The sequence below is a fragment of the Malaya genurostris genome, chromosome 3 (assembly GCF_030247185.1).
Source record: "Malaya genurostris strain Urasoe2022 chromosome 3, Malgen_1.1, whole genome shotgun sequence".
In the NCBI taxonomy this organism is placed as follows: domain Eukaryota; kingdom Metazoa; phylum Arthropoda; class Insecta; order Diptera; family Culicidae; genus Malaya; species Malaya genurostris.
This window is the reverse complement of record NC_080572.1, coordinates 126,341,519-126,356,244: the sequence shown is the minus strand read 5'-3', so window position 1 is coordinate 126,356,244 and position 14,726 is coordinate 126,341,519. Positions and strand designations below refer to the sequence as shown.

At 40.1% G+C, this 14,726-nt stretch overlaps 1 protein-coding gene across 3 annotated transcripts in view; it reads left to right on the top strand.

Moving 5' to 3' along the window:
- LOC131436904 (LIM/homeobox protein Lhx5) overlaps positions 1-14,726 on the top strand; it is a 107,871-nt gene that overhangs the window by 24,473 nt on the left and 68,672 nt on the right. For all 3 annotated transcript variants that reach the window (XM_058605880.1, XM_058605879.1, XM_058605881.1), the window contains exon 3: positions 1,147-1,367. In XM_058605880.1, coding sequence (XP_058461863.1) covers positions 1,147-1,367 — 221 coding nt within the window. The remainder of the gene's footprint in view (positions 1-1,146; positions 1,368-14,726) is intronic.

Here is a 14,726-nt window from a genome sequence, read left to right as displayed (position 1 = left end):
AGATGACGTTAATATTTTCACGCAGGGTCAAACCAGATAAAATTGATTCAATAACAGCAAAAAAACCAAAACACAAAATATTTGTAGCGTTTAAATGGTATTTCAAAATCTAAAAGTCTACTTTCTGTTTCACGATTATTCTGATAGTACGCATAATTGAAGGATTTTAAAGAGAAATTATTAATTGATGAACCAGATTTTGAAAAATATCGAACGTAGTTCTAAAACATTTTTTCCAGTATTCAGTTAATTGCATCTATTTGTATATAATGTACACGAATCAATTTCGCCAAAAAGAACTGTTTTTCCTTTTGGTCATCATTTGCTATTTGTTTGAATACTTGGAAGCGATTTTGGATTAATTTAAAATTATGTATTTCATCGCATTTGTTTAAAAAATGAATAGTTGATCTTAGCTCATTAGTCACGTTTCTATTGAAGTCATTGAGCTTATGTTGTGTTATTATGCAAACAAATGCATGCTAGTCTTTATTCGATTTAAGTCAACCTGCAATAGTCGTTACAATAATATGAGGAAACAAACATGAAAAACAAATTTAAAAACATTGAACCCTGATGTAACAGTACAATGCTAAACTGTCTTCGACGGTATCATATATGTTTGGTTTAATCATCAGATCAAGACTTTACATTTATACTTCACAGTGTACGTTTTCGGATAGTTCAAACATGAAGTACCTTGGCTCTCGATATTGCTGCTATGGCGCCCGTTAGCTTTTAGAAAGTGAATACGGGATTTCTAATAAAAAATCGACTTCAATTAGTCTTTCTATCTTCTCCCAAATAAGCGTTATAATAAGCGCGACTGGAACTGCTTTAATGGACGATCAGTCGGTTAGTGATCTAGGTAATGATCATTTAGGGCATCCGGTGTAATGAAGTGATCAATTGCTGGAGCGAATTCGTTTGCTGAACGAGTTTGCTCATCAACTAAAATGAGGCTGCACGATGGTTGTGGTCTTTGATGTTTAGTCTAACGTATAGCATAAACTTTCGAGCATCGTGATCGTTTAGTTGAAATTTTGAGATATTTGCTTTTGTAGCTAGATCTGTAAATCGAAATGTTATTTTTGACTTTAGGTTGTATCGATCAATTATGTGGTATGTATTTTTTTATATTTTCAGACGGTACGGTACAAAGTGCAGTGGTTGTGGTCAAGGCATTGCGCCATCGGATCTAGTGCGAAAACCGCGTGATAAAGTGTTTCATTTAAATTGTTTTACGTGTTGTATCTGTAGAAAACAGTTGAGCACCGGTGAACAGCTGTACGTTTTAGATGACAATAAATTTATCTGCAAAGATGACTATCTACTTGGGAAAGGACATCATCCATCATCGTTGACAGGTAATGTATCTTCTAAATTATTATAAATAATGCTGGTGACGACTACTTGGGCATAAGAAAAGTTCCATTTCTCTGGGCAAAATCTACCCTATCAAAAAAGAAAAAGAAAAAGAATCCCCGATGGGTTCTCAGCATATAGGTGGAAATTGCAGGATAAAATAGCCAACCTCGTATACAATTTATGGCAACCTATTTATAGAGGAAAAATAGTATTCTCGCTTAAATCTCCCGTTCTCGTAAAGAGAGCTCACAACAATAAATGAGCCCTGCTTCTGTCCGTAAATCCTCACAACCAAACCGACCACTCTGAAGTTTCAGTCTCTCCCATGAGCATAATCCTGCTTCGAAGGGGAACCGTCTGTAACAGCGCTTGCCACCCCATTCCACCCACCAAGACGTGTGTATGCGCAGTTGATGTCGACGGTTTTTGCAAGTGTACGCGTCGTCGCTGTCTATGATTTACAGTCGTATACATCCACATCGTCTCACTTCTGCTGGGGTTTGGTGGTGTTCTCTCGCTGTCTCAACTCGGCCCGGGGAAACCATAATCGTTGGTATTTGACAGGCAAACATGTCTGTGAATTTTGCGAAGTACATAAATATTTGATGTTGTATGTATATAGCATACCTAAATATACAGAGAAACCCCAAACTTTTTTGTCCCTACGAACTTGCTCCTGTCCTGTTGTACATAACTGTCGTTGATAAACTTTCCGTCGTGCACCCGTTCCAATGAATGTCTTCCATGCTACCGAAAAGTGCTCGGAGGATTGTCATACAAATGCATTGGGATTCAAACAACCAATGGGAGAGATTTCTGACTCTGATAAAGCAGTATGATCTTGAAAACAGAACGACCAGGAGGGATTCGGTTCTATGTATTATCGTCATTTAAAATTTGATATAAATTTTAATGTTAAAGGCTTGTAGTAAAACTTTATTCTTGTTTAGCCGTCGTCAGTATCGATTTTCCGTTTAGGGCCGTGGCTGGATATTTAAGTATGTTAGGAAACAAACATGATTATAAATATGATAACTTGATTTGTCTATTAGTCCAACTAGAGCTATTTAAACGTAATAGGTACTGTGTTTATAAATAACGAATAATATCAAACCTTAGCGTATATTTCTTCTCTGCCTTGCACATGCCGTCAACGATAAGAGTAATTATTTTCAATATAGCGCACAAAAACCAATAAAAATTATAGTTTGTTTCTTCGAGAATTCTTATTGGTAACACATTCAGTCCTCAGAAGGCGCGATTTGCAACCGAACAGAAAATCGCTTTAATATTATATGTGCACTGGATGTTGCAACAGTGGATAGTTATTAGATACTAGCTATTAACGTTTGGCATATTCAACTCCTTTTTAGTCTTTCGCATAAAAAGTGTTCATGTGTGTGTTTGTGAGAGAGACAAATAAAGCCAATCACGTTCCTTGGAATAAAATGAAAGTTCTGACGTAAAAAATTGAAAATTATGATCAATTGTTTAGATTTTTTATCTTCAGGTTATGTCGAAATAACCAACTTCAACAATATCGGATTCCAACTCCTGGTTTCTAAAGTATCGACAATAATTGATTACTGGGGATATTTTCCCAAACTTAGATTCAAATAGAAGGTTGTATGGTCCCAAATATTGCAATTAAATTACAACTAAACCATAGCGGTAATGTGTTGTAAATATTGAGAAACATGTAGTTTAAATCTCTATGACGAATAAATTAAATAATCTAACTATAAGTTTTCGCTCTTCTAAGTTTTTATGATTTGATAATAGTTATTCAATATATCGTTCCTGAATTCTTGAATTTTGCTCAAGACAATGGGTCATTCTTATCAATCCTATTTGATTAAATAGTTTCAATTGTGCTAAGGCATCGTTAAGGATGAAATAATGGTTTGGAACTAATGTATTTGCCAATAAGAAGTTGTCAAATTTTGCGTTCGACGAAGAAGTAATTAGTTACAATTTACGGTATTAAATCTTTTTGTGAGAAATTTTGGATTGAAATATGATACATTAAACTCTTCGTTTGAATTCCACTATACTTGATTAATGCCCTGCTACCAAATCACTTTACTAATAAAAATCTGCTCTCAATCCACTTCTCATTTGTTTTTATAGAGCTAATTTAAAATAAAAAAAAAAACAATTGTTTTCATTGAGGTAGATTCATTTGGGTTCATTAAAATTGATTCGAGTAATTCACAAAAGTGTGCATCTACGCTTACGTAACTATTTCGGTAGCATTCCCGGTTTCGTCAATTATATAAATTTATCTCCGCGGGTAGCACCCTTTACCCATATCCAATTTAGCTCAAATTTCGCATGGGGACTATTTCCGAGGTGCTTAAACTTTTGAATAATAGCACTTTTCGAAATACATTAGAGCGGTAAAAAACAACGTGTTTTGTCGGTTAAGTCACTTATACCATTATATATCCGGAACCAAAAGTCACAGCCATTTGATCTTTGAACTTGATCAATGGCCTGACAGTAGCTTTCAAACGGACCTAAGTTTGTTCAAATCGGCTCAGCCATCTCTGAGTAAATTGAGCGCGTAAAAATACAACGCGTTTTGTCGGTTACGTGACTTATTCAATAATATATCCGGAACCAAAAGTCACAGCCATTTGATCGTTTTTTTTTCAAATAAAATTTTATTAGGCTCATTTGCTTTAGCTTAACGTGGCCGATTGTCTTGTTGTTAGGGAGAGAGGAAGGGATGCCGTATTACGGGGCGGCATACTTCCCTAGAGTTAGTACACGGATATAGGGGGGGTGGGACCTACACAGTATTGAATTGAAATTTGAATACATCATTGGTTTGTGGCATAACACATGGATCAATAAGTCTCGAGACTAACAATGGAAACAACATTTTTTTTTGCAAAATTTTTTTTATTCATCAACATAACCTTTTAGGGTGATACAATGGTTCCAACGTTTTCCAATTTTTCAATACCATGTTTATAAAAAAATTATCTTTCGCTTCAAAATAAGCTTCAGTTTCAGCGATGACCTCCTCATTTGAGCCAAATCTTTTTCACTGGAGCATTTTTTTAAGATCAGCAAAGAGCCAGTAGTCACTGGGGGCTAAATCTGGCGAGTATGGGGGGTGAGGAAGCAGATCAAAGCCCAATTCGTTCAATTTCGCCATTGTTTCATAGACTTGTGGCAGGGTGCATTGTCTTGATGAAAAAGGATTTGTTTTCTCTGCATGTGCGGTCGTTTTTTGCGATTTCATCCTTCAAACGCACCAGTAAGTCAATATAATAATCACTGTTGATCGATTTACCTTTTTCGAGGTAGTCAATGAAAATCACGCCATGCGTATCCCAAAAAACTGACGCCATGACTTTGCCAGCTGACTGCTGCGTTTTCGGACGCTTCGGACGGCTTTCGCCAGCTGTGCGCCACTCAGATGACTGCCGCTTCGACTCTGAAGTGTAGTGATGCATCCATGTTTCGTCCATGGTCACGTAACGACGCAAGAAATCTTTTTTGTTGCGAGTAAATAGCGATAAACTGCTTTCTGAATCATCGACTCGTTGCTGTTTTTGTTCCATCGAAAGCAATCGCGGCACCACTTTGAAAAAACCTTTTTCATGCTCAATTTTTCATGAAGGATAGCAAATACACTTCCATATGACATTTGTGTAATCTCAGCAATCTCACGGAGCTTCACTTTACGATCTTTCATTATAATTTATGTCACTTCACTCACATTTTCCGATGTAACGGCTTCCACAGGTCTACCCGAGCGTTACGCGTCATTTGTGTCGGTACGACCACGTTTAAACTCGGCGAACCACCGACAAATCGTTTCTTTTGATGGACAAGAGTCCGGATAACATTTTTCAATCCATTGTTTGTGTTTTTACCCAATAAAAAACAATGTTTTATCAAAACACGAAACTCGGTTTTTTCCATTTTTTATACAAACTACAAAACGACTTTACTCCAACCTCGATAACTCAGCTGTTTCTGGTGGGATCGACTTAAAATTTTGACCCGTTTCAAGCAAAGGTTAGTACTCTAGAAAGACGTGGTTACTGGTTTACTACGAGCGCCATCTCATCTTTAGTCTTGGGACTTATTGATCTATCTGTCTTTTAGACACATTTTGCGTTCGATGAATCTTCATGTTTTTCAGCTTGTAGCTAGGAAGAGATTATTCTGGATTGGGATGCTTTGTTGGTGTGACGTTTTTGGGTAGCTTCCAGCAACTCAGTCAGTTCAAGGCAGGTGCATGCTACGAAGCATCGTTTACACAGGCCATACTTCCAGCAACGTAAAGAAGAGTGCGGTAGAGCTGTAGACGAGAAAGAAATAGGGAGAGCACTAAATTTGAGCATTGATAGATTTTAAGAAATTGTAGATGAAAGTCATATAAGAAAGATTTCGAGTTGCCAAGACGTCGCGGACTGGTACGAAGGGTGGTATACCTCGGGCCCGAAGGGAACCTATGAGTTGGGACCTGGCATCACAATACTCGACACATGTCCAAACAACATGCTCGATGTCATGATAACACTCACCGCAAACGCAGACACCACTCTCAGCGAGCCCCACACGACGGAGATGCGCGCTGAACATATAATGATTAGACATGAGCCTTGACATTACACGAATAAAGTCTCGGCTTTAACCATTTGTTCGTTGAACTTGATTGATAGATTAAGAAAATTGAACGCGTAAAAAACACATACACACACAGAAGCTTCGTTGGAAAGTCGGTTTTCCATCAATTCTAATACCTAGAGAAAAGCTAAAATTCGTCTATTTCGTCACTGTCAGGCGCACCGTAAAATAAATGAAACTGACCATGCGCATCTTAACTCAAAGCGGTACCCATGAGCTACCAAAACCCTCAAATGGGTAAAATATGGTTTGGCCAAAGTGTTTAAAACCTTTTTCTTGTACAAAATGTACCAAATTATTGTTCAATTCAACAGAGCACGTGATCGGAAAACTGAAGGCTCAAACCACCGCTTGACAGATGGGTCCAGTCAGACCTTTTTCAAACTACTTATTATCTGGGAAAATCATGTTAGCCAATCTCGATACACGTGATCTCACTGAAAATTTCCCTTTTTACTCCTGGATTGTGTTCAGAGCAATTAGGAGCAACGATCAAGTAACAATTCATCCGTTTGAGCTTTTTTTTAGAAAATTAGAAGAAAAACAGAATCATTCATTATAAAGTATCAAAAAAGCTAATCTATTGCGGTTCATGTATGCATTCTACACTTTTTTTGAAAGACTCATGGGTAATTCAAACCCAGGAAGCAGCATTTCTGTCCACAGTACAAGAACAGGAAACATTGTGCTAGTCTTTGTAAATTTAAATTTATGTAAAATATTGATGCTGAATGGCATTTTTGTGGTAAAGGACCGGTGGTAATGTAGAGCGAATGGCAAGGCGCGAAAGCTTGATCAAACTACTTGAACATTTAATCATAACTGCCGAACAATTATATGAGTGGGCTCGGCAGAGACGTCGAAACTCATACACGATTATGCCTTTGTGTGAAGTGTCACAATTAGAATATAAACGGGGTGGGACCGAATAGAGTAGCGTTTATCAAAATACCAAAGTTGCACACATAAATTCCATTCTTTCGTTCCAATTCTCGAATGACGATGCACTTTGTGTTCATACGAGATTCATCATTGTATTCTTCAAAACTGTAAAATCTCAAATATCTTTAAGAATTATTCATATATATGTAATAGTTTTAGATATAACAAGCAAAAAAAAATTGCCCCAAAATTGCAGTGTGAATTTTTTTCTAGAGTACTCAATCGATTTCCTATAACTTCATCTTGGACATCATTTTTGTACAATTTACTGTATCCGAGCTACCATGTTTTGCAGAACTTTGCTTGCAAAAAATACATACACTCTTATTAAAAATCGGTATCGGTTTCATCCAAATAGGAGAATATGAATTCTAATGAACGTTTCTAATCATTTCTGAAACTGCTAAGCTATTTGAACTTTAAACTAGATCTATGATTCAATAATATGTTGTTTTTTTTTTTTTATTCAATAACATATATTAAGGCACACTGCGTTAAGCTATAAGATGCCGAGGGCATTTTTATACTACTTAAAATTAGAGTAAATTAGAATCTTCACTTTCATGACCATATTTTCCAACTAGTCATTGGTGGAGGCTGTTCGGTTGGTGACGTTGGTGCCTGGTGACGATGGTATGCATCGATGGTGGTTTCATTCTTCGTGTGGGTCCGCGGGAAACACCCCCGGGCAACAAGAACCCGGCGAGTGGCCCGCATGTTGATCGTCGACTCGGCCCTCCGGGGTGGTGAATTTTGCGGAAAAGAAGGAGTGAAACAGAGAGAAATAAATGTTGTTGAAAAATGGGGTTAGAAAGCGAAATTACTTAGGTCAGCGAAAAGATCTAATTAGTTCACGTCGAGATAGTGAAGAGACGAAAGAAGGGGGAGCAAAAAAATTAGTGTCAGCACAAGATCTTGTTAGTTCCGAAGAAGATGGTGAACAGATGTTGGATGAGGAGTTGCGAGCGGATGTTAGAATCGAGCTTGAATTGAAATATCATCGGAGGATAGCAGAACACAGATCAGACTTGTAAGTTGATGTTTTTTATGAATTGGTACAAGAGTGACATATAGGGAAGGTCTCGATGGGCCAAAACGTCTCGTACTGGAACCCCAGGTGATATACCTCGGGCCCGAAGGGAGTCCATTAGCTGCGATCTGGTGCCACAATACTCGGTACATGCCCAGACAATATGTTCAATGTCGTGATAACCCTTACCGCAAGTGCAGAGACCGCTCTCCACGAGGCCGATACGCCGGAGGTGTGCATTCAAGATGTGGTGATTAGACATGAGCCGGGACATCACACGAATGAAATCACGACCCACATTCATCCCTCTGAACCAAGGTTTCGTCGATACCTTCGGGATAATGGAGTGTAACCATCGTCCCAGCTCCCCATTACTCCATGAAGTTTGCCAACTTTCGAGAGTCCTTCGACGAGATATACTGAAAAATTCGTTGAAGCAAATTGGTCTTTCGTAAATTTCACCATCTAATGCGCCCGCCTTGGCCAATGAGTCTGCCTTTTCGTTGCCCGGAATAGAGCAATGCGAAGGGACCCAGACTAAGGAAATTTGATAAGACCGTCGAGATAAAGCTCTCAAGTGTTCCCGTATTTTCCCCAGGAAATATGGGGGATGCTTTTCTGGCTTCATTGCCCGGAGAGCCTCTATTGAACTTAAACTGTCCGTGACAATGAAGTAATGGTCTTCGGGCAAAGTTTCAATGATCCCAAGGGTATACTGAATAGCAGCTAATTCTGCGACGTAAACTGAAGCAGGATCACTGAGTTTGTATGAAGCGGTGATGTTTTTGTTGAAGATACCGAAGCCCGTGGACCCGTTGAGATTTGATCCGTCAGTGTAGAACATCTTTTCACAGTTGACTGCTCTAAACTTATTGTAAAAAATATTGGGGGCCACTTGAGGGCGTACGTGATCCGGAATTCCACGAATCTCTTCTCTCATGGATGTGTCGAAAAACACAGTTGAATCAGAAGTATCCAAGAAATGAGCACGGTTGGAAGCAAGCGAAGAAGGATTAATATTCTGAGCCATGTAATCAAAATACAAGGACATAAAACGGGTTTGAGAATTAAGCTCGACAAGCCTTTCGAAGTTTTCAATCACCATCGGATTCAAGATATCGCATCGGATTAACAATCGATATGAGAGATCCCAGAATCGGTTTTTCAACGGTAAGACGCCCGCCAGGACTTCGAGACTCATCGTATGAGTCGACTGCATGCAACCTAGGGCAATTCGCAAACAACGATACTGAATTCTTTCCAGTTTAATGAAATGGGTGTTCGCGGCGGATCGGAAACAGAAGCATCCATATTCCATAACGGACAATATCGTTGTTTGGTATAGCCTGATCAGGTCTCCTGGGTGGGCACCCCACCATGAACCAATTATTGTACGAAGAAAGTTGATTCTCTGTTGGCATTTTTGTTTCAGATACCTAACATGACATCCCCAGGTGCCTTTGGAATCGAACCAGACCCCGAGATATTTAAATGTGAAGACCTGAGCTATGGTTTCACCCCCTAGTTGAAGCTGTAATTGTGCTGGTTCTCGCTTCCTTGAAAATACAACCAGCTCAGTTTTCTCCGTAGAGAAATCGATACCCATTTGAAGAGCCCATGTTGACAAGTTGTCGAGAGTATCTTGTAATGGTCCTTGGAGATCGGCAGCTTTGGGTCCTATAATAGACACAACGCTGTCGTCGGCAAGTTGCCTTAGCGTGCAAGGTGTGTTGATACATTCATCAATGTTGTTCACGTAAAAATTGTATAAAAGGGGGCTTAAGCATGAGCCCTGAGGAAGACCCATGTAACTGAATCGTATTGTCGACAAATCACCATGCGCGAAATACATGTGTTTCTCGGATAATAGATTAAACAAAAAGTTATTCAAAACTGGCGAAAGACCATGCTGATGCAACTTCTCAGACAGGATATTTATAGAAACTGAGTCGAAAGCCCCCTTGATATCTAGGAAAACTGATGCCATTTGTTCTTTACGAGCAAATGCCATTTGAATTTCTGTTGAGAGCAACGCAAGACAATCGTTCGTTCCTTTGCCCTTGCGGAAGCCAAATTGTGTATCTGAAAGCAAGCCATTAGTCTCCACCCAATTGTCAAGACGAAAGAGAATCATTTTTTCGAACAATTTCCGGATGCAGGAAAGCATAGCAATCGGCCTATACGAATTGTGATCGGAGGCTGGTTTCCCTGGTTTTTGAATGGCGATCACTCTCACTTGTCTCCAGTCGTGTGGGACAATATTACCCTCTAGAAACTCGTTGAATAAATTCAGCAAGCGTCTTTTGGCGGTGTCAGGCAGATTTTTCAACAAGTTGAATTTAATTCTGTCTAGCCCCGGGGTTTTATTGTTACACGAAAGGAGCGCAAGTGAGAGCTCTACCATCGAAAACGGTGTTTCGTTTGTATTCGATGTCGCGACGCGGGAGATCTTCTGTTCCGGAACAGAATCGGGGCATACTTTTTTTGCGAAATCGAATATCCAGCTGTTAGAATATTCTTCGCTTTCGTTCGACTTGTTTTGGTTGCGCATTCGTCGAGCAGTGTTCCAAAGAGTGCTCATCGATGTTTCTTTTGTTAATCCGTCAACAAACCGTCGCCAGTAACTTAGTTTCTTTGCTTTAACTAAGTTCTTCATTCGCTTGTCTAGCGCCGTGTATTTCCGATAATTATCAGATGTTCCGTTTTTTCTGAACTTTTTGAATGCTAGAGATCTTTCCGCGTTCAGAGATGAGCACTCTTTGTCCCACCACGGGTTGGGAGGACGGATGTTAGTTTTCGCGCTTGGTACACGTTTCGTCTGAGCTTGAATCGCAGTATCGAGAATCAAGCCAGCCAAAAACGTGTACTCTTCCTCCGGGGGAAGTTCTTGTGTTGTTTCTAGTTTCTCAGATATCAAGATTGCGTAGCATTTCCAATCAATATTTCGTGTGAGGTCATACGAAACATTGATTGTCTCCAATGGTCTCAATCCTCTGGCGACTGAAATTACGATAGGTAGATGATCGCTACCGTGGGGATCAGGGATTGTCTTCCACTTGCAATCTAGCCGCAACGAGGTCGAGCAAAGGGATAAATCCAGCGCACTTGGTCTTGTTGGTGGTGGAGGAATCCGTGTCATTTCTCCCGTGTTCAGAATAGTCATATTGAAGTTATCGCAAATATCATAGATCGCGGTTGATCGGTTGTCATCGTGAAGACAACCCCATCCCGTACCGTGAGAGTTAAAGTCTCCTAAAACTAACGTCGGCGCAGGAAGGAGTTGCATGATATCGCTGAGCCATTGGAACCCAACCGAGACTCTTGGGGGAATGTAAATGGAAGCAATGCAAAGGTCCTTGCCTTTGATTGTGATATGACATGCGACCACTTCAATACCTGGTATCGAGGGGAGGTTAATTCGATAGAAAGAATAGCACTTTTTGATCCCTAAAAGTACTCCTCCGTAGGGGTTATCTCGATCCAAGCGAATAATGTTAAAATCGTGGAAGTTGAGGGAAATATTTGAAGTCAACCAGGTTTCACATAATGCAAACGCGTCACATTTCACACTATTTATTAAAATTTTGAAGGAATCAATTTTCGGGATAATACTTCTGCAATTCCACTGTAAGACAGTGATTGAATCCTTAACCCCGTTCGATGAGTTAGCCATCGAAGGATACAATCACTGAAAGGAGGGGCCATGTAGCAGTCAACTGCTTCAAAAATGTTCTAATTGTTGGCATAAATGTCATCATCATACTTTTAAGAGGATCAGTGATATTGAAGGTTCTGAAAATCCAGTCCACAATATCAGAGAATTTCAGTAGTCCAGCACTTGATTGATTCTCTAGTTGAATTTTGGGGGTACTGGGGGTTTTTGTTGTACCAGGAAGTGTTGGAAATTCTTGGTCTGATCTTAAGTTTGCCAGACCAGGAGCCTTTTGCTTCGGTTTCTGTGAAGCACTTCCCCGTGTTGTAACTTTGTTGATCCCCGCAGAGGACACCCTTGGGCCTTTACAAGGCAGTTTAGGAGATGAGGTTGGCTTTCTTTTCCTAGAACCGCTAGGCATAGCAAAGGATGTTCCCTCTTGAGGGTCATCGGAGTCAATCTCGTCAGAAGGCAAACAATCATAAAGGTTTACCGATTCGACAGGTGGCATGGCGTTCTTCAGCATTTCTGCGAAAGTGCGCTTGGAGCGTTCCTTAAGAGATCGCTTCAATTTTTCCCCGCGCAGTTTGTACGTGGGGCAAGAACTCAATTCATGTGGATTTTCCCCACAGTAAAGACACTTTTCAGCTTTTTTACCGCAGGAATCATCCACATGGTCTCCTCCACATTTAATGCATCTCTGTTTATTGCCGCAATAGGTGGCTGTATGGCCCAACTGCTTGCAGTTAGTGCAATTCATCACCCGCGGCACAAAAAGTCGAACCGGTAAGCGAACTCTGTCCAGAAGGATGAAGTTAGGAAGAACAGATCCAGCAAAAGTCACCCGAAACGAGCCTGATGGAGAATATGTTTTTGTATTATCCTCTGCAATTTTTATTGAGTTCAATTGCTTGCAGTCCAATATTTTTACCTTCTGAAGTGTAGGGTCCCTGAAACAACCAACCCCATGCTTCAGAAGGTCTTCGCAATTCAGGCTCGCTTCCGTGACCACGCCGTCAATTTCTACTTCTCGCGCTGGTATGTAGACTCGATAGCTCCGTGTAAAAGCATCGTGGCGAGCAATCTTATTCGCCTGCTCTATAGTTTTTACAACCACTTTCAATTTTTTTGCTCGAACCTTTGTTATCTGAATCACGTCCGGATAATGTTTAGCCAGTTCGCGCGATATTTGCATCAAATTAAGCGGTTCATCTTTTTTGGACCGGAAATATACCACATAAGGCCCAGCAGAACCGATCGGCCACACGCGAGTACGAGATGGATTATCAGAGGGAGGAAGATCATCTATACCATCCATATTGATGAGGGGTTTATCATTTGAGGGGGAAAGGCCTCCACCCTCGCTCATAATAAGGTGAGGGAAACGCTTTACAAATATATACTAGCGAGAAGGAACAGAGAGAACAAATACTACAATAATACTTAGCTTGATATAACACTGGTTCACTTCAAGGTCAGCAAAATAATCGTCTCTGCTGCTGGTGTGCAGAACGCTACTCAAGGTAACATATAATCTGCACAGCAACCAATGAACGCTGACCACGCTTTGGTTGCACGATGGCGGTGGATGCTAAGCAGTATCTTCAGGCACACTACTACTATCACACACGTCTTCACTGCACATATACAGTATTGCCGATAGGCTATCAATTTATGTCTGGAAGGCTAAGTCCGAGCTGGCTACCGTCCGGGAGGCAGAGCTCGACCTTGGCAGCCAATATGCAGATTCGTTGCTGTAAGCACGTGTTATCACGATTTTTGTGGTATCGAATAATGCACTTTTTAACCGTACAACGGATCGAATTTCACTTGATCGAGATGGATTAGCTCCGATCCTAAACACTGGTACTGAAATTACCCGTAACAAAAGGTTGCAATTCACAAATTGGCACTCTACGCTTGGGGAGATTCTAACGAAGCGACCGATTTGAACGATTGTTCGATACGAACTGAATAATATGTTGTTAGCTTTCATATGACTTTTTGCCTTTCTCATATAGAAAGGTTATGCAATCACTGTGAAAACCGACTTTTGAACCGAGGCCCGGAAGGCCGAGTGTCATATACCATTCGACTCAGTTCGTCGAGTACGCAAAATGTCTGTGTGTGTATGTGTGTGTGTGTATGTGTGTGTGTGTGTATGTGCGTATGTGTGTATGTAACGTTTTTTTGCACTAACTTTTCTCGGAGATGGCTGAACCGATTTTCACAAACTTAGATTCAAATGAAAGGTCTTGTGGTCCCATACAAAATTCCTGAATATTATTTGGATCCGACTTCCGGTTCCGGAATTATGGGGTAAAATGTGCAAAAAATTGTGAAAATAAGTGCACTAACTTTTCTCAGAGATGGCTGAACCGATTTTCACAAACCTAGATTCAAATGAAAGGTCTTGGGGTCCCATACAAAATTCCTGAATATTATTTCGATCCGACTTCCGGTTCGAGAGTTATGGGGTAAAATGTGCAAAAAAAAAGAAAATATGTGTTTTAACTTTTCTCATAGATGGCGCGACCGATTTTCACAAACTTAGGTTCAAATGAAAGGTCCTGTGGTCCCATGCGTTATTCCTGAATTTCATGCGGATCCGACTTCCGGATCCGGAAATATAGGGTAAAGTGTGTTAAAAATTGTACACCATCACTGAAAATCTTAATCATCACTGAAAACCTTAAAAAATTTTCTAAATCGACCTCAAATCTTCTCCAATTTGATGGTTTTTATCAGTAGACGGTCAAACAAACCGATTTCGGTTATTCTTTTAAGAATCGAAGAAATTTTTTTTTGTCTTTCTCATATAGAAAGGTTATGCAATCACTGTGAAAACCGACGTTTGAACCGAGGCCCGGAGGGCCGAGTGTCATATACCATTCGACTCAGTTCGTCGAGTACGCAAAATGTCTGTGTGTGTGTTTGTGTGTATGTGTATGTGCGTATGTGTGTATGTAACGTTTTTGCCCTAACTTTATGGGGTAAAATGTGCAAAAAAATGAAAATGAAACTTTTCTCATAGATGGCGCGACCGATTTTCACAAACTTAGATTTAAATGAAAGGTCCTGTGG